At 39.2% G+C, this 22,265-nt stretch overlaps 1 protein-coding gene across 3 annotated transcripts in view; it reads right to left on the bottom strand.

The window, feature by feature from the left end:
• Positions 1 to 22,265, bottom strand: part of GUCY1B1 (guanylate cyclase 1 soluble subunit beta 1) — a 112,601-nt gene that overhangs the window by 63,491 nt on the left and 26,845 nt on the right. For all 3 annotated transcript variants that reach the window (XM_058192229.1, XM_058192228.1, XM_058192226.1), the window contains exons 4-9: positions 21,600 to 21,718; positions 17,170 to 17,367; positions 4,104 to 4,334; positions 3,068 to 3,184; positions 1,975 to 2,108; positions 838 to 1,035 (exon numbers count right to left, since the gene is read on the bottom strand). In XM_058192229.1, the coding sequence (XP_058048212.1) occupies positions 838 to 1,035; positions 1,975 to 2,108; positions 3,068 to 3,184; positions 4,104 to 4,334; positions 17,170 to 17,367; positions 21,600 to 21,718 (997 nt within the window). The remainder of the gene's footprint in view (positions 1 to 837; positions 1,036 to 1,974; positions 2,109 to 3,067; positions 3,185 to 4,103; positions 4,335 to 17,169; positions 17,368 to 21,599; positions 21,719 to 22,265) is intronic.

Here is a 22,265-nt window from a genome sequence, read left to right as displayed (position 1 = left end):
GTAGGTTATAACAGGTAGAGCAGGTAAACAAAGTCCAGGAATAATATCTGAAGAGAAAACATTCAGGAATGAAGGAGAAAGCTCTTGACAGGTCCATCCAGTCTGAAGGACTAACTCAAAGGCTGGGAGGCCCAAGCAACAGGGGCGGGGCTTACAACTTGACAGACTCAGTCCTTCATCTGAACAGACGATTAAAACCCATTCCTGGATGTTGTCTCCACCTAGAGGGAGAAAATACTGTTACAAGACAAAAATTGGATGACAAACTCAGTAGTAGCCCATGATACATTAGAATATCCTTGAGATACACTCTCATAACTAGAAATTAATTTGGCAATGATGAATACATATTATGAGGAGTGAATTGCAACTCGTTTAGATTGTGAAGGCTGAAGAATGCATTTAATATAAAGCTTCATAACCATGTCTTTTTAAAAAATATACACTAAAATTAGTAATTTATATGAACTACATATGAACATTCCATCAGACACTGCAGATTGTTTAGTTTAGTGGCATGACACTAAACTACCTTCACTATATTCAAACATTTATATCTTCTTTATCCACCCAGACTGATAAGAGAAATGGTGACCTAAATATAAAGGTCACATGTGTGCAAGAACTGTAAACAAAAAACATTCTCAGGCTTCAGCAAGAGAGATGTTTGTGTTTCTTTGTTCAATATTTTATCTTACTTTATCTAGAGTAATGTTACTGACTTTAACTAGGCAATTAGGAATCAGAGTTGTTTATGAGCCTCCAAACAGAGGACAGCAGTGATAAAAATTGATCATTTATATCATTTCATATTCAAAGTAAGATATTAAGTCTTACGTATCTGTCTTCTTCTTTTCATCTTCTAAAGCTCTTAACGTGTGCTGGAGCCTATCCGTTAATATTTCCAGTTCTTGTGTCAGTTTGTATTCCTCTCGAAATTGCTCTCCCAAAAGTACCAAATCCCGAGTAGCATCATGCAGGGGAATGTCACTTAAGTACAATCCTCTTCTAGTTAAGTCATCCAAATTCATCACACTAATGCAATTAAAAGTGAAATGAGAAAATGACAGAGCAAGATTTTCCTGCTACTTATGTAGAAGATACTGATTAATCTGTTTTGCAAGTATTCTTCAGTTGCCAGAAAGTAACAATATATCTCTATTTCATCATTTAATACACTATTAATATTGCATTTTTCTATTCTTCTATGTGGTACATTTAAGAACATTAGCATTATTCTGCTGCAATAACTGATTCTTTCACAACATTGTTTGAAATCAAAGTCAAAATACAAGGAATTAAAACACTTTTATTAGGGGACTTTAACCATTACCACCCACCCTTCTATTGCCTATTTTTTTATTAGTGTTATTATACTTTGATACTTTCCCCAACAGTGATACTATCATCAGCTTCAGGAATGGATCTTATAGAAGGATCCGCTGGGGGACCAACACCAGACCATGATATGCCAGAAACTGGACCGTACAAACAAGCGAAGCCCCATTTGTTAAATGCATGCAGCATACAAATTCATGGCCTCTTTGGTCCATAGAAAAACCTCTCTCCACGGAAGCAATCCCTAGTGCCCAAAAGGTTGGGGGCCGCTATTATACAGGGATGCAGGACAGTAGTGGGTTTCAATTTCAGCTGCTACCGGTTTGCTTGTGTGCATGTGCACGCTTGACACTTCTGCGCATGTGCAGAGACGTCCTGGTGGGTGGGCGGAGCCTCCTGTCACCACTGCTACCGGTTCTCCTGATCTGGGGCAAACTGGTAGCAACCCACCACTGATGCAGGACAAGCAGAAATGTTTAATCACCTCTTGATCAGGAATCAAAAGGATGTAATGTAGCAATATAACATAAAACAAACACAGAACCTTTTGCATCACAGCATTTTGGTTTCAAAGGCTGCAATTCTAGTTGTTACGAGACTATAAATGCACCAAACACGCAAATCTTATTTGCTTACCTTGGAGAACAAAGAAAAAGAATACTATCTGCTTCAGGTAAGTAGATCATTTGCCCTTTCAGGCGTAAACAGCTAATTTCTGTACCAGTCAATTCATCTTCACATTCCAATTTTTCCACATCCAAAAGTCCTTCCTTTTAAAGAACAAAAAGAAACTTCAATGAAAAGTACCATTGTTATAAGCCTGTGCCCTCAGGTTCACCCACAGAAAACTTTAATGCTTTTATTTCTGATTTTCTGATCTTTACCTAAACAAATATTATAAAGAAAAGCATTTCCATTGTTGTGGTAAACCCAGTTCTCAACTACAGGTGGCTCAAATCAATCAAAAGGAAGAAATTACAATAGAACATTAAAAAAGGAGGTTTTTTAAAAAAAATAGATGACAAGAATGATAAGACTGAATGGAAACAATCCTTGTCAAATGGCTGATTGAAGAGCCAAGTCTTCACCATATTCTGAAAAATAGCAGGGTAGAGACCATATGGATCTCAGGAGAAATTCCATTCAGGACGGCAGGCACTGCTACAGAGATTGCACACTTACAAAGTCCAAAGAGAAAGCAAAGTTTAACCAAAGGAACTCACAGCATACCAATTATTCAGGACAGATAAACTAATCCATATTCAGCCAAAATCGGCCCAAAAAACAGCCTAAAATCAGCCCAGAAAACAGCCTAGTTTTGGGGGACACTTTTTGGGCCATTTTCAGGCTGTTTTTCGGTCCACAAACGGCCCAAAAAAGCTGGCTGCTAGAGGAAGAGAAGCCAGGTGAGACAGACCCAGACATGCGCCAGGTCCCCTTCGTCCCAGAAGCAACAACCTTGCACTCTTCCCCTCTCTGCTAGCTCCCTTCTTCGCACAGGATAGCCCAGCAAAGGAGACAGAGAAGGAGAGGGAAAGGGGGGCGGTGTTTCTGTGTGCTCCCGTTTCTGTGTGGCACTCTCCCCTCAATGCTAGCGGCTGCTGCTGCCCCCTTCAAAAACACTTGAAAGTGTTTTTACTATTTCAAACTAACATGAGTTTTAAGTCTTTTCTTGTTCCTAGTAAAACAGATATCTATTGAAAAAACTGCAAACTCGGTTTTAGATTACCTTACTCCTTAACACAAACACTGTGTTGATATGTGAGAGGATTCCATGGAAACTAATATCAATATGAGGCCGAACCAATGAAAATACTGATAATAGATTGCAATATCCTGGCTGGAGCTGAAATATAAAGAAAAAAGAAAAAAAAACATTTTAAAACTTTGAATTCTGGTTAGTTATTGCAATCCATTTCTCTATGTTCTGTCTGGGGTTTTTAATACAATAATATTTAGTGAAATAGTGCTCATATTGTACAATTAAATAATGGACTTTTTGCATAAAAAAATAAATTGAATATCAGTTGTCTAAGCTCCAGGATGAAAGAATGAATCCTATCTTCAATCACACTGAGCAAGGAAATATTCTAAAGCAGTATTTTTCAACCTTGCATGAATTCTGGGAGTTGAAGTCCACATGTTAAAGTTGCCAAGATTGAGAAACACTGCTATAAACAATCCCCATACCTAACTTTGTGTTCTACAATCTACAGCAGTAATTCAAGCTGTGTAGAAAATGATGGCCACTTCGACTTTGACCTATTCCATATGGCCCTATTCACAAAATTGTATTCCATTGTCATAGTTTATAAAAATCAACCTGAAAGGGGTGGAAGGAGGAAAGGTAGAGGCTACAGGTAAATAATATAAATACTTTGAAATGCTGGATTACTTAATATTTGCTAATTAAAAAGGGGAAAAACTTTTCGGCATGTAATATAGGCATAGCTAATTATGAACTGAAAACTATTTAAAATATATAAGTACTAAACTATACCAATCAGGGCTAATGCTTGTTTTTATTAATATTAAAATTAATATTTTTAAATGAAATGTTTAAAAGGTTGATCATTAAAACTTCATGTGTGCAGATTCAGATATAAAAGTAAAAAATGGAGAAACGTGAAATATATTTCATAGTCCAAATAGTGCATACAAAATATGGAATAATAGAACTGGTATAAAAAAAGTGAATAGTAGGATGGAATTCCAGATAGTAGTCTGGAATTCAAAAGGTTTGCAGGAAAAATAAGAATTCTTACCTGGGGAAGGACTCTATATATTGCATTTCCACACTGAGTCACAACTAGGTCTCTGTCAAATATAATGTGGAAAGGAAAAGCCTTGCAAAATGTATATGGACTGATGCGAGACTCTTGAGTACCATTCTCTTCAAATCTGTCAAGGTCTTCATAAAAATCTTCTTCTTTGGATTCTTTTTCTTCGATTAAGAATTGAATATGGTCACACTCTTCATTTCTTTGTTGAATAACCTGAACATCATAAAGAAAAGGTGGTTAATACAATAATAGTCTATTTTTATTCTTCAGCAACAAGTGTTGCTCATACTAAATTCCAATCTAGACACCTAAAGTGCGTGAGTAAAAATAAACAGACTTAAATTAGAATTCCTGGCAGCGTTGCAGCTATCCAAACAATGAACTAATAGCATAAAGGTAAGGCATGATGACTTAAGATCAAGAAAGCCTACTTTTGAAGCTCAATTTGATCTTCAGATTAAGTGATTTGCCAAAGGAAGAGGTTCATCAGCAAGAATCAATTTACAGCATAGGTTCCAAAAAGCCCCTTGCATGATTGACAATTTGACAATTTGAATCTCTGGTTTCTAGAATACCTAGGTTTCTTTGCAATACTTTGAATACATCGAGTGCTTCCCTAGTATATGAAAACAAGAAAGGAAGAATAATGCCAGTGAACAGGATTTGCTTTTGCTTTAAAATATAATGAAATATAATAAATGTTTTAAGTTAGAGCATTCAATCTAAATGGAAAACTTTCACAATATATGAAACAGATGTCTAGCTATAATATAAACTCATTTTCATGCACTATTTTTTCACATATACATAAATAATCTTTCATTATACCCTTATACAGATCCAACAACCCTGAATTAAAGGTTTAATAAGAGTAGCAATTTTTTAATTATATTTTGATTATATAAAGCTTTTGCCCAAGAAGGAGAAAATGATCCCCCATGTACAAGAGAGGTATTATGTTATATACAAAACCAGTCTCTGGACCCAAGCCAGATTTATTTCCATTGTTTAAGCTATCTGCACTGTTGAGAGGCAAGAAGGTCTTAGTAAGAAACAAGGGTTCCTCCAAAATTAAAAGAACTAGTTCTATCTGTGGCTCACTGTTATTTAAACTGACATACATTCATAGCCTTCCATTGAATTTATATAAACTGAATTGCAGAAAATAATGTACTTGGCATGAAACTATTCATTTAATATCACTGATAAACTACCACACAATAAGGTAAAAGCCTGAAGATATTGTGTATATCTGGGGAAGAAATCCTATTAAGTTCAACATACCTTACTTCTGAATAGACATGGATTTCATTTTGACTTGTCATTTTTCAGCTATAGCATACATAATAAAATTAGAATGGTATCTAGTTACTAAAACCTTCATTCATTTTATTGGTTAAAATAGTAATGCAACATTGTGACTGGAGAAATAAATCTTAAAAATCTTAGTTTTGGCTAGTCATGTGTATGTCACAGCAGATATTATTTTAGAGAAATAAAGAGTGCTGCTGCTGATGTTAAAGTTGTCGCCAGCCAAATGCTTGAAATGTGAATTTAAACGCTTTCAAATATGTTTTAAAATATTCTGACTTATTATACCCAGCTTTTACTAATCAAAGATTTTCTAATAAAGACATAAATTAAGTCCTGTAGACCTATTCAAAAACACATTTTTGAACAGTATAACTGAAATGTTCAAAATACTAGTAAATGATTTTCTATCCAAAGCCCTCTCTTTAACCACTAAATTAAAAAGTTAAACAACACAAAACATTATCTAGAAAACAAACATCCTTCTGTCACGTAATTAGGCTGTTTCGGGAGCTGACACTAATATACACTAGCACTGTAAACTTTCATAATTTGATAAAATTCATATTTTAGTATTCTGCTAGTCTCCTGTGCCAATAACAGCAAAATTGCAAGGAAATTTATAGCAAAAGTTTTAGAAGATAATGTAAGACAATCATAGGGAGAATATGTGTCTAGGAGAAGAAAGGTCAAAAATCCGAAATGTCATTAAAGCATAGTTGAAATTAGCAACTTTATATTCAGTCCACAATAGGAACATTGAACAAACTAATTTTACCCAAACTTACATAACAACTCTATTAAAAGTTACCTTAGAATTAGATGAAAGCTTTAAAATATTAACTGTTGCAAAAAGTTGTATTTTCCATTCCTAGCAAATTTGACAACGTTCTAATTTCAATTGTATCAAAATAATACTGAATAATAGTTCCATTCCTTGCTTTCTTTTCACAGGACTAAGAACAGCTGTAGTCTCTTCGATATTACACTGTGAGACTTTTTCAAGCACAAACACATGATTCTGATAAATGGCAGGGAATTGGAAAATAAAACCAGCTCCTTTTCTATAATTCTCTACATTCCTTAAGCTTTCACACAGCTTTAGAGATAGATGTGCTAAAGAAGGAACTAAACAGGAATATCAGTACCAGTGACACAACCTGGAATAAAGTTTAAATTATCTTTCTCCATTAACTACTACTAGCAAATGAGAGCAACCAGCACATCTACAAAGTCTTTCACCATGGCAACAGCAGTAAAAATGAAGTCATTTTTGCCTATCAGGTTTCAAAGATGCAGCAGACTCTGCTTCCCCGAGCAGCAGCAAAATGGATCCTCTGCAAAACAGAAGTTTCGATTCAGCTAATGAAAAGGGGGAAGGGCCTAAAAATGCCTTTCTGTTATATATACATATACATACATATACAAATACTGTGTTTTCCCGAACATACGACTTATTCAGAAAATAAGACCTACCTTGACTTTTTGGAGTGGGCCTAATATATGCCCTACCCCAAAATTAAGCCCTAGTGAAGGGGTGGGTGTGGCCAGCACAGGAGGCAGCTTCCCCAGTCAGCTAATGGCAGCTGGGCCCCTTAATCACAACCCGCGGATCAGCTGAGCTGATTGGAAGTTGCCTCTTATTCTATCTCTCTGGGCACCTGGAGATGTTTCTTGCACACCCTTGCCAGCCCCAGCCCTGCCGCGGCACCAGGCAACCTCATAGCCCTCTCTTCCACAGCTCACCTTGTAGCTCTGGAGCAGGTGGCGACCACTGCCTGCTTCCCTCCCCCCCCCCAGCTGCACCTGCTTCTAGCCTTGCAAGGGTCCTTTGTCTTCCTGGCTGCCTGCTGTCAGCTACCCTGCAGCTTTGGCGGGCAAGAACTCAGTGGTGGCCCTGTAGCAGGATGGAGGAGGGAAGGGGAGACCGCCCCTTCCTCCTCCACCCAGCTGCTCCTGCCTGGTGTGGGGCTACTTTTGGAGTGCGAAGGAGGAAGTGACGATCTCCCCTCCCTCTTCCATTTGTCTGTCCCACTGCAGGGACGCCTGCAGGGACCTGCAGAGCTGCCACAGAGCTGCTGCCAGCCAAAACTGTAGCTCACTCAACCAACTTTCTGTCGGCTTATAGATATGCAGTTAGACCGAATGGATTTGCTTTATTTTTGCATAAATCATCACCAAGGAAAGGAGGATTGGCAGGAAAATCCGTCCCCCATTCGCAGATCACTTTCTGAAAGATTTGTGCAGGAACTTCTGATCTTTCTCCCTCTCCTGCATCTCAAGCAAAATCAACCTGTGATGAATGACGTAGCTGACAAGATCTGGGGAGTGCCCACAATTCTGCCTCCCTGTTCCACCCTACTCACACACACACACACACACACACACACCCCGCTCATCAGCCTGACAGACCTGGATACACACACATGGCTTCCACATAAATCATCCCCAGGGAAAGGAAGATCGTCAAGAAAATCCCCCCTCCCCCATATTCCTGCCGATCCTCCTTTCCTTGGGGATGATTTATGCCAAAACCATGGATGTGCCTGTGTGCAGGGAACCCCAAGGAAAGGAGGTTACCTGAACATAAGAAAGAGCTCCTACCAAGTCAGCAGCAATGCCTGAATCGAAACAAAGCGCTGCAAGCCCAGGCGCCCTTTGTTTTTAAATATTTTAATGATTGTAAACTGCCTAGCAATACTGGGAGGTGGACAGCATATAAATTTAATAAATTATTGTTGGTTGCATAGTCAGCCAGGTGTTTAGACTGGATCTGGCATTTTATCCACTTATCAAGTCCTTCTAAGGGATATGGAATAGGCAGATGTTGTTTGATAGTGTTAAAGATACCATTACAAGATATAAATTGTTCTGCCTTTTTCAATTGATTGATGGGGATTTTGTCAATGCTGATGATATTCAAGTTGTGCTCCAGATGTTTTGGGATTGCGCCTATTGATACTATAATTGCTTTCTTTTGCCCCAGTCATTTTATACCTATTTGCAGGTCTTTGTATTTTATGCAATTATTATTAAAATTATATCACCTTTCCAGAAATATTTCCAGAAATTATATCACCTTTCCAGCCAACATTATGCACAGTTTTGCACCACTTCCTTTGGGAGGGCATATTGCAGTGGTGGGATTCAGCCAGTTCCCACCACTTCAGGAGAACCGGTTGTTAACTTTCTGAGCAGTTTGGCAAACTGGTTGTTGGAAGAAATCATTAGGGCAGAGAACCGGTTGTTAAATTACTTGAATCCGACCACTGGCTTTGTTTAGTAAAGCTATTTCATTTACCTATGACTGACTTTTTTAGGAAGGCCTTTCAGTAAAATTTAACAATAAGTATTGTCCTATTCCACTAATAAGTATTGTCTAATTTCACTAATGCTTTTCCCAGCCAATGTTAGGTAAATCAGTAAACCGGTGGGGATAGGGTATTTTCTTTTCTTTTTTTAAGTAATCAACTGGATCAGTTTATCTAATGAGTTGCCATCCACCCATGGTGCAATCCATCCTGTCCAGATTAAACAGTCAACATTTATACTTTAAAAGATAAAACAGAAGTAAGGCAGTACAATATATATTGCAAATATCATCTAGTTTACTCATCAGTCTGTAAACAGTCGCTTTACCTAACAATGTTTGATTGGTGCCTGTCATTTAGTCATTTTTTGTATGGTTTGAAAAGCAGGAATTGCTCTTAACATATAATAGAAAGTGGCCCATCCCTCAGTTGAACCAGCACAAAAATAGCCATGTTATCTCAGGTGGGAATGCTATTCTGCTACCAGGTAGGTAGAAGCTGTTTGTGGAGTATCTCGCTAGCCAACTACTATCAATAGTGAACCCAGCACCAATTTGTTCTTGTGACAAAGCTCAAACTGAGTCAAGTAATTTGGTATACATTATGGAAAATCTGCCTCCATCTTTATCAGAGAGGAAACAAGAATTTTTTATTTCCTAAAGCACAGCATGCCTTAAACAGAGAAGCTGTAATCAGATGTAACTACAGTATGGGTAAATGGAAGAAATCATTCTGAAATTTTGTTTTATAAGAATACTAATAAATCATAATTAAAATTAGATGTAATTTATAGTATGAGCTAAGATAAACTAAAACAAAAGCAAAGTTCCCCATTTCCTTCTTGCAACTAGGTCACAATAGCAGAAAAGTAAAAGAATATAAAGCTGATTCCATGTATGAATAAATCATCTTTATTGTTTCCATATGTAACAGTATTGAAAGATAAACAAGATAAATCTACTTAGTATTGGGTGCATTAAAATAAATTTGGCATTTATAGAAAAGCTTGACTGTGATGTTTAGACATATTTAAAATTAGCACCAAACTTATTTGCTTGGGTATTCAACTGTAGTCATTTCCTACAATGTTCATAATAAGCAAACTACAAAAGTTGTAGAATAAAAGAATCAAACAAATGTTCAGTTGTCTCACAACTTCAACTGCCTATTCTACCTGAATTAAAAAGTGGAGTGTTGCAATATTAAGCCATATGAACCCCTTTGAGAAATTGCTTATGTGGAAAAATCAGCATAAGTAACTTTTGAGAGATTGCTTATGTGCAAAAGATCAGCATAGGTAAGTCTGGCTAATTTTTATCATGTAAGCAGAAATCTGTTTGATGCCAAGGTTGCAAAGATGTTTGCCTGTAAATGTATCAACACCTTTGTGATAGCCACAGGACATTCCTTCTTTGATAAGGCTCACTTCACAAAGCTTCAAAGAAGTTGCTCCTACACACAATTATATGAGATTTATTAGTATGTAGGGTTGGGATGTTACAAGATGAATTTATGTTTGTTACTGTAATTTTGCTACACAAGTTTCTTGATGTTTTAGAATGTGCCTTTGTTGCTATGTGATTTATGCATGCAAGTCTGCCTTTGATGTAGACGCCTTCTGATAAGAGTCCTAATAAAAGGATAGAATTTTGTTTGATGCTCTCTCATCTTGAGAAAAACTGCATGTTTGTCTCATTTCCTTCATGAGAAGCCCACCAAATGCCAGATGCTTCGACAGTGGAGCAATTATCAACAATCCTCATTCCATTTCAAGATAATTTCATATTCATATGAAACAACATATGTAATGCTTTTGCATAATTGCCCACAATCTTTAAAATATAACAACCTTTTTAAAATAGTAATACATCAAGATAATAGACCATCACTTTCTTTGTCACTGGGGTTAAGAAAAAACATGAAACAACCAAGTCAGGCAGAAAGGACTAGAAGAACAGCATTGTTTGCCTACTGAAGGTATTCTCTTATATATATATGCTACTCATATATGTATGTATGTATGTATGTATGTATGTATGTATGTATGTAGGTCTTGGCATATTCGTGTCTTTTCCCGTGTAAGGTTGAGAGTATCTTGGCGATATTTCGACGAGGTCTCACTATCATCTTCAGGCTGGTGCTTTCGGCTTCGTGCTTGTGCGAGCAAAGCGTGGTCAGAACTGCCGTCTCTCTATAAATACTAGTGGGGAGTGTTGCTGTGAGCGGGTTGGTTGGTTGTGTGGTTGCATCTTGATTGGTAGATGGAGTGGGTGTTTGCAGATTGGTCGGCTGTTTCGTAGCATCCTGTGTGGGTCTGGTCCTAGTCTTTTGTGTTGTAATGACCTGGTTAATGGGCTGTGTGGAAACATCCTGAGTTCTGGGAATGTGACCTCCTGTAGTGGTAATGGGCTTCCTGGAAATGTCCTGAATTCTGGGAATGTGACCTCCTGAGTCTTGTGCTGTAACATCCTGGGTAGTACGTTGTGTTGTAATGTCCTGAACTTTGGTGTTGTGGCCTCTGGAGTTCTGTGATGTGATGTATTGAGCAGATGGCTGTGATGCAGCATTCTGGGTTTTATTTATTTTTATTTTTATTTATTTATTTATTTTTCATATTTATATACCGCCCTATCTCCCTAGGGACTCAGGGCGGTTCACAGGCAATTAAAAATACATATAAATACAAACTAAAATGACAATTAAAAAACTTATTCTATAGCCGAATTATTAAAAAACAATATAAATAATAAAAACCCATTTAAAACCAGTAAATTTAAAATCTAATCCAGTCCCGCGCAGATGAATAAGTGTGTTTTAAGCTCGCGATGAAAGGTTCGGAGGTCCGGAAGTTGACGAAGTCCTGGAGGGAGTTCGTTCCAGAGGGTGGGAGCCCCCACAGAGAAGGCCCTTCCCCTGGGTGTCGCCAGACGACACTGCCTAGCTGACGGCACCCTGAGGAGTCCCTCTCTGTGAGAGCGCACGGGTTGGTGAGAGGTATTCGGTAGCAGTAGGCGGTCCCGTAAATAGCCCGGCCCTATGCCATGGAGCGCTTTAAAGATTGTCACCAACACCTTGAAGCGCACCCGGAAGGCCACAGGTAGCCAGTGCAGTCTGCGCAGGATAGGTGTCACGGGAGCCATGAGGGCTCCCTCTATCACCAGCGCAGCCGCATTCTGGACTAACTGGAGCCTCGGATGCCCCTCAAAGGAGCCCCATGTAGAGAGCATTGCAGTAATCCAGGCGAGACGTCACGAGGGCGTGAGTGACCGTGCATAAGGCATCCCGGTCTACAAAGAGGCGCAGCTGGCGCACCAGGCGAACCTGGTGGAAAGCTCTCCTGGAGACGGCCGTCAAATGATCTTCAAAAGACAGCCGTTCATCCAGGAGGACGCCCAGGTTGCGCACCCTCTCCATCGGGGCCAATGACTCGCCCCCAACAGTCAGCCGAGGACTCAGCTGACTGTACCGGGATGCCGGCATCCACAGCCACTCTGTCTTGGAGGGATTGAGCTTGAGCCTGTTTCTCCCCATCCAGACCCGTACGGCTTCCAAACACCGGGACAGCACTTCGATAGCTTCATTGGGGTGGCCCGGTGTGGAAAAGTACAGCTGGGTGTCATCAGCGTACAGCTGGTACCTCACACCGAAGCCACTGATGATCTCACCCAGCGGCTTCATATAGATGTTGAACAGAAGGGGCGAGAGAATCGACCCCTGCGGCACCCCACAAGTGAGGCGCCTCGGGGCCGACCTCTGCCCCCCTGTCAACACCGTCTGCGACCGGTCGGTTTTGGTTTGGCTCTGAGTCCGAGGTCTTGTCATGTGTTCCTGGCGTGTGTCAGCTTGCTTTGTGTGGGGATCGGAGGGGGGCGCAGCAGCCAATGGTGCCAGCATGGACCGGCTTCTGGATGGTGGTTGTGTTTCGTCTATGGGATGGATTTGGGTTTGAATCTGGTGAGGATGATTGGTGGTGGCATCGTGTGTTATCCTGGGTCCAGTGTCAATTTTTGTGGCTGGGACTAGTTTGTTGACTAAGGCCAGTTTCCAAATGTCTGGTAGGCGGGAGGTGTTGTCCCGTTTGTTCATGTTGTGGAGGTGTTTCTCTATTTCTATGGCTTCCATAATTATTCTCTTGTTATAGTGTTCAGTTTTGGAGATTAATTTGGTTCCTTCAAAATCAATTTCATGTCCTATAGTTTTAAGGTGCTGGAAAAGGGAGGAGGTTTTTTCTTCTTTTCTGACTGAGTTCTTATGTTCTGCGATGCATGCATTTACTCTCCTATTAGTTTGTCCAATGTATGTGGCTGGGCAGATTTTGCATGGTATTTCATAGACTCCTTGGTTTTCTAGATGGATCTTGCCTTTGGGGTTTCTTAAGATGTTGGCTATTTTTTGGTCTGTGCAGAAGGCTGTCTTGATGTTGTGTTTGTGGAGAATTTTTCTTATTTTATCTGTGGTGCCTTTGATGTACAGGAGGAGGGCGATGCCTTTGTCTTGTTCTGTGTCTTGGTTCTTGGGTGGTGTCTCCCTTTGGTTTAGGTTGGTAACTGTGTTTCTTTGGAATCCGTTGGAGATTAATACGTTTGTGAGAGTGTATAATTCAGTTTTCAGGTGGTCTTTGTCGGCTAGGCATTTGGTTCTGGAGATGAGAGTCTTGGCTACGGAGTTGATCTGTGCAGGGTGGTGATGTGATTGTGCATTTAAGTAGCGGTTGGTGGTGTGTGTTTTTTCTGGTAGATGGTGTGTCCTAGGGAGCCGTTGGGTTTTTTGTAGATTAGGACGTCTAGAAAAGGGAGTTGGTTCTTCACTTCTATTTCCCTGGTCAATTGTATTTTGGGGTGAAGGATATTGAGATGTGTGAGGAAGTTATCCAGTTCTTTCTTTCCGTGTGGCCAAATTACGAAGGTGTCATCTACATAACTGAGCCAGAGTTTGGGTTTGTGTTCAGATTTATCTAAAGCGTTGGTTTCAAAGTGTTCCATGTATAGGTTTGCGATGACAGGTGAGAGGGGTGATCCCATGGGCTCCTTCTACCTGTTCATATCTTTGTCCATTGTGGATGAAGTATGTATTGGTTAGGCAGTGGTTGGTCAGATCTAGGATGTGTTTGGGGGGGGTTGTATTTGTTTTGGATAGCTGTCAATGCTTCTTTAATAGATATTTGGGTGAAGAGGGATATGACATCGAAGCTCACTGGGTTGTAGGTTTTGTTTCTTTATTGTTTCTATGAAGCGGAATGAGTTTTGTATGTGTGAGGTGATGGATTCTGCGTATGGCTGAAGTTGTTTGGCAAGAAATTTGGCAAGATTCTGTAGAGGTGAGCCTAAGGATGACTGACTATGGGTCTGAGTGGGGTTCCTTCTTTGTGTATCTTGGGGAAGCCATAGAGCTTGGGGCATATGGATGATTTTTCTCTGGGGATAAGAACATAAGAACAAAGCCAAAAAACTCCAGCCTGAAGATGATGAGTGAGATCTCATCAAAACGTTGCCTAAATACTTTCAATCTTACACGGGAAAAGACCCGAACATACCAAAACCTACATACATACATACATACATACATACATACATACATACATGTTTTCTGAGGTTTTCACGGGTGTTTGTATGTAGGTCTTTGGTTATTCAGGTTTTCTCCCACATAAAATTGGAAGTGTCTTGGCGACGTTTCAGTGAAGTCTCATTCGTCATCTTCAGGCTTCAGCTTCGTGTTTCTGGGAACAATGTGTGATTGCAGCTGTTTCTTCCTTTTTAACTGCTAGTGGGGGTTTGAACTGATTGGGTGGGAGCTTGGCTGTGCTCTGATTGGATGGGGTTTTTTTGTGCTCTGATTGGATGGGGGGGTGTCCTGTTTGGGTGGGGGCTTGGTTGTGCTCAGATTAGTCTGAGTTGCAAGGGGATTTGAGCTGGTGAGCTGCATTGCTGTTGTTTGGCTTCGTGTTCATGGTCGTGCTACATCTTCATAGTGGGTGTCAGTGTGCTGCATGTATGGATTGAAGGGGTTTGAAATGGCTAATGTTGCAGCTGCGGTCTGGCTTCTGGTCCTTGGTTGTGCTTCATGATCAGTGTGGGTTTGGGTCTGCTTTCTGGGTGGATGTGTGGTGGTGACATCCTGTGTGTACCTCGTGAGTATGGGTCTGGTGTCATTCCTCGTGTTAAGGACTCGTTTGTCAATAAGGGCAGGTTTCCAAATGGCTGGTAGGCGGGAGGTATCATCTCATTTGTTCATGCTGTGTGGGCATTTTTCTATCTCGATGGCTTCTCTGATTATTCTGTTGTTAAAGTGTTCAGTTTTGGCGATAGTTCTGGTCTTTTTAAAGTCAATATCATGTCCTGTGGCTTTAAGGTGTTGGACCAGGGAAGAAGTTGAATTAGAAAATCAAGAAGTATATGAAATCCCATGCACCGCCTGCCCCACCACATACATTGGACAAACCAATAGAAGAATAAGTGCACGCACTGAAGAACACAAGAACTCAGTAAAAAAAGAGGAACCAACTTCTTCCCTGGTCCAACACCTTAAAGCCTCAGGACACGATATTGACTTTAAAAAGACCAGAACTATCGCCAAAACTGAACACGAGGAATGACACGACCACGAACACGAAGCCAAACAACAGCAATGCAGCTCACCAGCTCAAATCCCCCTGCAACTCAGACTAATCTGAGCACAACCAAGCCCCCACCCAAACAGGACACACCCCCAGCCAATCAGAGCACAAAAAGACCCCCATCCAATCAGAGCACAGCCAAGCTCCCACCCAATCAGTTCAAACCCCCACTAGCAGTTAAAAAGGAAGAAACAGCTGCAATCACACATTGCTCCCAGAAGCACGAAGCAGAAGACTGAAGATGACGAATGAGACTTCGTTGAAACGTCGCCAAGACACTTCCAATTTTACATGGGAGAAAACCCAAATAACCAAAGACCTACATACACACACACACACACACACACACACACACACACACACACACACACACACGTATGTATCTGTATCTGTATCTGTATCTATCTGTATCTGTATCTGTATCTGTATCTGTATATATGTGGTGTTTATCACCTAATGAGAAGGAAGGACTCACAGAGAAAAGCCTAATGCTGGGAAAGATTGAGGGCAAAAGAAGAAGGGGACGACAGAGAACAAGATGGTTAGATGGAGTCACTGAAGCAGTAGGCGTGAGCTTAAATGGACTCCAGGGGATGGTAGAGGATAGGAAGGCCTGGAGGAACTTTGTCCATGGTGTTGCAATGGGTCGGACATGACTTCGCAACTAACAACAACAACAAAAACGTGTGCGTGTGTATGTGTGTGTGTATGTATGTATGTATACACACACACACACACACACTACTTTTTCTTTTATTTATCCTCTCTAATCAATGTTCATGTTTCTGCTAAACTCTCATATCACCTGATTTCTGATATCAAGTATATAATTATTAGGCTGTTCCAGGGGTGAAATGCTGCCTGTTCTATCTGACTCGTGGGAGCTGATAGTGCCAGCGGCAGGTAGTTCAGCACTAGTGGTAGGAGATTTCACCCCCCCCAACCGGGATGTCATCACATCCTGATTTTGACCATCTGCGCATGCGTAGAAGGCTTTGCACTTGTGCAGATGTGCGGCACGTGCACATCAGCGAACCGGTAGGAAAGGTAAGTACATTTCACCCCTGGGCTGTTCTATATGATTTCATTCATAATAACACAAAATAATGTATAGAACATTCTCAATTTATGGAACAGGAATATAATTAAAAAAACAGAAGTCAGGCTGTTTCTACAACTAGTTTATGCAGAGTCTATTATTTGTGTATATTTTTAAAAAGAAAATAAGAGAACACAAAAAGAGAAAGAATTGATGTGCTCTCACCCAAACAGATATTGATAGTCATTCCCAACTTGGTACTTTTCAAACAGTATAGTCAATGAGTTTGGAATTATCGTTACTAAAGTTCAAAGTATCTGAAGGACACCAATTGGAGAAGTCAAACTTACATCAAGAAGTTGAGGTAGTAACCCTTCCCAAGTAACCCTTCTATGAAGACTAGAACTGGAAACTCTGTAGTATTATTTTTTGTCCATTCTTAAAAATTTTCCTCCCATCCTGCGTCAGATAATAAAATATTGGGGCAAATCCTGATCTTGTATCAAAGGCAAATTTAGGATTCTAGAATTGTTGGATCAATTAATATACAAATAGCATTACAAAAATGAGCAATATACAAAAATCAAACAAAATTTACACAGGATTCTGCTATTTGTAATTTTCTATAAATAAAAATTAATTCTTGAAATTTGTAATAGTACTATACCTTGAAAATAAGTTTACTTTTGAAAAAGAGATAAAGAAATTGCTATAAAGTAATTTTGCATATTTGTGAAATACCAACCATTGGAGAGACTTTATCTTGACATTTACCTTCATATCAATTTCTGTGCCATGAATTTGTTGAGCAACTGTTTTGATGATTCCAATGACAATATCTTGGAGTCCTTCCCTCTCTGAATAGTAATGCAGAATGAGGCCTTTCCCTTTTTCTGCATCTGTGCATCTAAAGGAAGGAGCACGCATACCTGGGTATATTGTAGCAAGATGGTCATGTAAAGCATCAAGATTCTGGGGAGGAAATAATTACAAGAAAATGTTATAATCTAATTTTCTAACATTCTCAAAGAGAGGCTTTGATCAAGCTGAGGTAAACAGAAATTCAAAGTATGCCTATTCTGTATAAAATAAACCTCTAAAGGTGTTGGAAAGCACATATTGCAAGAAAGGAAATCAAGAAAACAGTACTGGGATGGGAAATCTGTTACTTTGCAAGTATCCCCCTACTTTCGTTAACTTACTTTTACTTACACTAAGATAGTGAAAGGAAAACATTCACATAGTAACCACAATCAGCATCATTTCCATCAGTTCTAAATTACTGTACAGTCTTTATCCCTAACCCTGAATTTTATGCAGCTATATTTTGTTAATGTAACTCTAAAGCATATATAATGAGGAATGAGGATGTTTTATATGTAATGCGATATCAGATATTAGATCCATATTTAACATATGTAAATGTCCAAAACTTTGGAAGTAGCCAGGAATGAAATGTGTTTCAGTATTAGTAGCTCGGGTTGCTAGTTAGGCTTTTGGTTTGAACTCCGAGCTTGGCAATTTGGTTGCAAACGTTTCATCACTATTCAAGGAGACATCGTCAATGCATTTTGAGCTATACTTGTCTGTCAGAACACAGGACTCTAAATACCTTTTTATGAGATGCAAATTAGCCTGAATGTTGTTTGTTCGGATATTTCTGAGTCATGATCTGATTTCGGAGTGTTTGATAGGCTGACTGTTGTTGCGGGCTATAGTTATGTACTGTCTGTGTGATCCAGATTAGGATTAGAATTGTTTATCTGGGTGCTTCTGAGTCATGGTCTGGTTTGAGTGGCTGGCCAGCTCACAAGAAATTGGACCATGTCTCAATAACAACAGCCAGTCACGAGGTGAACAACTGCCATGGTGCTGCAACATTCGTAATTTTGGGACTTGCTTGTAAACACTAGGGGCCGCTTATCTCGTAACTTCGAACAGGTGCTAAATGAACAGTCGTAACACTGGGATTACCTGTACTTGTTAAGTAAATTGTTTTTTAGTATAACTCTGGCTTTTATGCAGTACAGGAAGTGGAAAGAATACAGGTTCCATTTATTTCAAGTATCAGTGAAAAATACGGATGCACATGTTTCCTCATTACATTTTACTTAATGTTTAATGATTATGCAGAAAACTCAATTTAAGTAAGTGGAAACATAAAAGATTCATTTTTATACTTGGCCATCTTTAACCTAGCTTTCAAGGTCAAAGCTGCCCAATTGTTGCCATGTTTTTGAATTTTATATCTTCAGAGAGTGCATATTTGTGTCAGTAACAGAATATGAGTAGACTAATAGACTGCTCCCTAAAGTATTTTTTATTAACCACCACTCTATGTCTGATTGATTTTTCTTTTATGCTATTAATACAAAAATACCCCTGGGATGCCTCAAATTGCACTTATTGACTAGCCATTCTTCATTTACATGCTGCGTTAACATTGCCTTTAGCAATATTTTCTTCTCAAATTATGTACTGGAGATATTTTTAAAGTAATAAAATTAAACTTGTATTTAAAACAATGGTTGCATTTTAGAATGATATATGGATAAATGAATGCACAGAATCACATTTTCTCAAGGTTTTGAGCTGTATTTGATATATAAATCATCTTGTCATTTATTGTCTACAAAGCTATAGAATTTTTTTTTACATGATTAGAATATCTGTTTTAGATGCTATTGTCAGGGTTCCAAGTAACATACCCACAGCAAACAAAACTCTGAGGCAGGTAGATTCCTCAAAGAATAGCTTTATTGGATATGCCATATTGGCACAGGCTGGTGAAAACCAACATTCCTAATTAAAAGTTAGAAGATTTTCAATTTCTCAAATCAATCAGTCACATGATCCAATCCAGATACAGTCCAGTTGCTAGGTGATCTCAGTCCCCTCTTTCCAAGCACCTGTTGGAACGTCCTTCAAACTTCAGCTATCTCTACTCTCCCCTACCCATCCTTTAGCTCCAGTTGTGGCAGCCCTGAAGCCTCAAAATGGCCTCAGTCAGGTCAGATTCAGGGTTGACAGCTATGAAGTGTCATCAATAGGAGTAAAACAATTCCATATGTCCCCATATTAATAAATGTATATAGTATATTATAAAAATACCTCACATTATTAAAATAATTTAAATTAGCTGAGCATGTCCTTATTGCAATAGAAGTTATTGGTCTCAAGATGTCAGAGGTTCAACTATAGCATTATCTGGACACAACAAAAATGGAATGGAAATGGAATTTAGTAATCAAGGCTGGGGCTTTTTCATTGTTGTTTTTGTTTTGGATGACTGATATTTACAGGTGAAACTCGAAAAATTAGAATATCGTGCAAAAGTTCATTTATTTCAGTAATGCAACTTAAAAGGTGAAACTAATATATGAGATAGACTCATTACATGCAAAGCGAGATAGTTTAAGCCTTGATTTGTCATAATTTTGATGATTATGGCTGACAGCTCATGAAAACCCCAAATTCATAATCTCAGAAAATTAGAATATTACATGAAATCAATAAAACAAGAATAATACATAGAACAATATCGGACCTCTGAAAAGTATAAGCATGCATATGTACTCAGTACTTGGTTTAGGCCCCTTTTGCATCAATTACTGACTCAATGCAGCGTGGCATGGATGCTATCAGCCTGTGGCACTGCTGAGGTGTTATGGAAGACCAGGATGCTTCAATAGCGGCCTTCAACTCTTCTGCATTGTTCGGTCTCAGGTCTCTCATCTTTCTCTTGGCAATGCCTCATAGATTCTCTATGGGGTTCAGGTCAGGCGAGTTTGCTGGCCAATCAAGCACAGTAATCCCATGGGCATTGAACCAGGTTTTGGTACTTTTGGCAGTGTGGGCAGGTGCCAAGTCCTGCTGGAAAATGAAGTCAGCATCCCCATAAAGCTCATCTGTGGAAGGAAGCATGAAGTGCTCCAAAATCTCCTGGTAGACGGCTGCGTTGACCCTGGACTTAATGAAGCACAGTGGACCAACACCAGCAGATGACATGGCTCCCCAAATCAACACAGACTGTGGAAACTTCGCACTGGACTTCAAGCATCTTGCAGTGTGTGCCTCTCCATTCTTCCTCCAGACTCTGGGTCCTTGGTTTCCAAATGAGATGCAAAAGTTGCTCTCATCAGAAAAGAGGACTTTGGACCACTGTGCAACAGACCAGTTCTTCTTGTCTTTAGCTCAGGTAAGACGCTTCTGACGTTGTTTGTTGTTCAGGAGCGGTTTGACAAGAGGAATATGACATTTGAAGCCCATGTCCAGGATCCGTCTGTGTGTGGTGGCTCTTGATGCACTGACTCCAGCCTCAGTCCACTCCTTGTGAAAGTCCCCAACACTTTTTAATGGCCTTTTACTGACAATCTTCTCCAGGCTACGGTCATCCCTGCTGCTTGTGTACCCTTTTCTTCCACACTTTTCCCTTCCACATAACTTTCCATTAATGTGCTTTGATACAGCACTTTGGGAACATCCAACTTCTTTTGCAATTACCTTTTGAGGCTTTCCCTCCTTATGGAGGGTGTCAATGATGGTTTTCTGCACAACTGTCAGGTCAGCAGTCTTTCCCATGATTGTGATTTCTATTGAACCAGACTGGGAGACCTTTAAAAGGCTCAGGAACCCTTTGCAGGTGTTATGGCTTAATTAGCTGATTAGGGGGGACACTTTGAGCCTAGAATATTGAACTTTCTCACAATATTCTAATTTTCTGAGATTGTGAATTTGGGGTTTTCATGAGCTGTCAGCCATAATCATCAAAATTATGACAAATCAAGGCTTGAACTATCTCGCTTTGCATGTAATGAGTCTATCTTATATATTAGTTTCTCCTTTTAAGTTGCTTTACTGAAATAAATGAACTTTTGCACGATATTCTAATTTTTTGAGTTTCACCTGTAAATATGTTTTTCTTATAATTTCCACTAATTTCTTAATTACATGAAAAACTGAAGTTTGATGTTTATTATTTTGGTTCTTAAATATGAATTGTCACGACATTATTTTTGAAAGGCTAGTGTAAAGTTATTGCCTACAAAGTAGTCAGAATGAAAGGACTTCCGATTCTGGATCTAGAAATTTCATGCATTACATTGCTGTGTTTAAGTAAATGTGCATAGTACCATAGCAAACAAACTGTTCAAATTCAATTGTCCTGGAACTGAGCCATTGATGACTTGTCTCAGTTAACTTACTTGTAAAAACTCTCTAACATTTGATCCCAACACACGTAAGATGGTGTCATAACCAGATTCTTGGCAAAACACAAAAAACATCTTCCCAAACATTTGAAGGATTTCTCCAGCATTAAGGTCTGTAAAATTAACAAACAAATAAAATAATGTGTTTTGAAAATGTCAAGGTCAATGCTTTTTGCTAAGCAAGAAATAATATTACAGCACTGATTAAGTAAAATAATAAAACGAGTAATGTTAATCAATACCATAAGGAGTTTAGCAAATTATAGTCTAGAAAGACACACTATATATATCCATTACTTATTTTCAAAACCAGTTTTAAAATCTTTTTAAGAACTTAACGTATTTTAGAGCAGGGGTCTCCAACCTTGGCAATTTTAAGACTTGTGGACTTCAACTCCCAGAAGTCCACAACTCTGGGAGTTGAAGTCCACAAGTCTTAAAGTTGCCAAGGTTGGAGACCCCTGTTTTAGAGATTTCAGATTAGATAACCAGCACATTTAGAGGAGGTTCAAGAATTGTCTCAAAGTTCAATGGATTGGATTGTATGAAACAAATTCTTCCAAAAATTTTGATATACACATGCCCACATTGAAGCTCATAATAAAGAATAACAGTGATATGCAAAACACATTTGAGAAGCGCATATATGGCAATTATTTT

This window comes from Ahaetulla prasina, chromosome 8 (genome assembly GCF_028640845.1).
Source record: "Ahaetulla prasina isolate Xishuangbanna chromosome 8, ASM2864084v1, whole genome shotgun sequence".
Classification (NCBI taxonomy): Eukaryota; Metazoa; Chordata; class Lepidosauria; order Squamata; family Colubridae; genus Ahaetulla; species Ahaetulla prasina.
The sequence above is the reverse complement of the archived record's forward strand: the minus strand, read 5'-3'. Positions and strand labels throughout refer to the sequence as shown.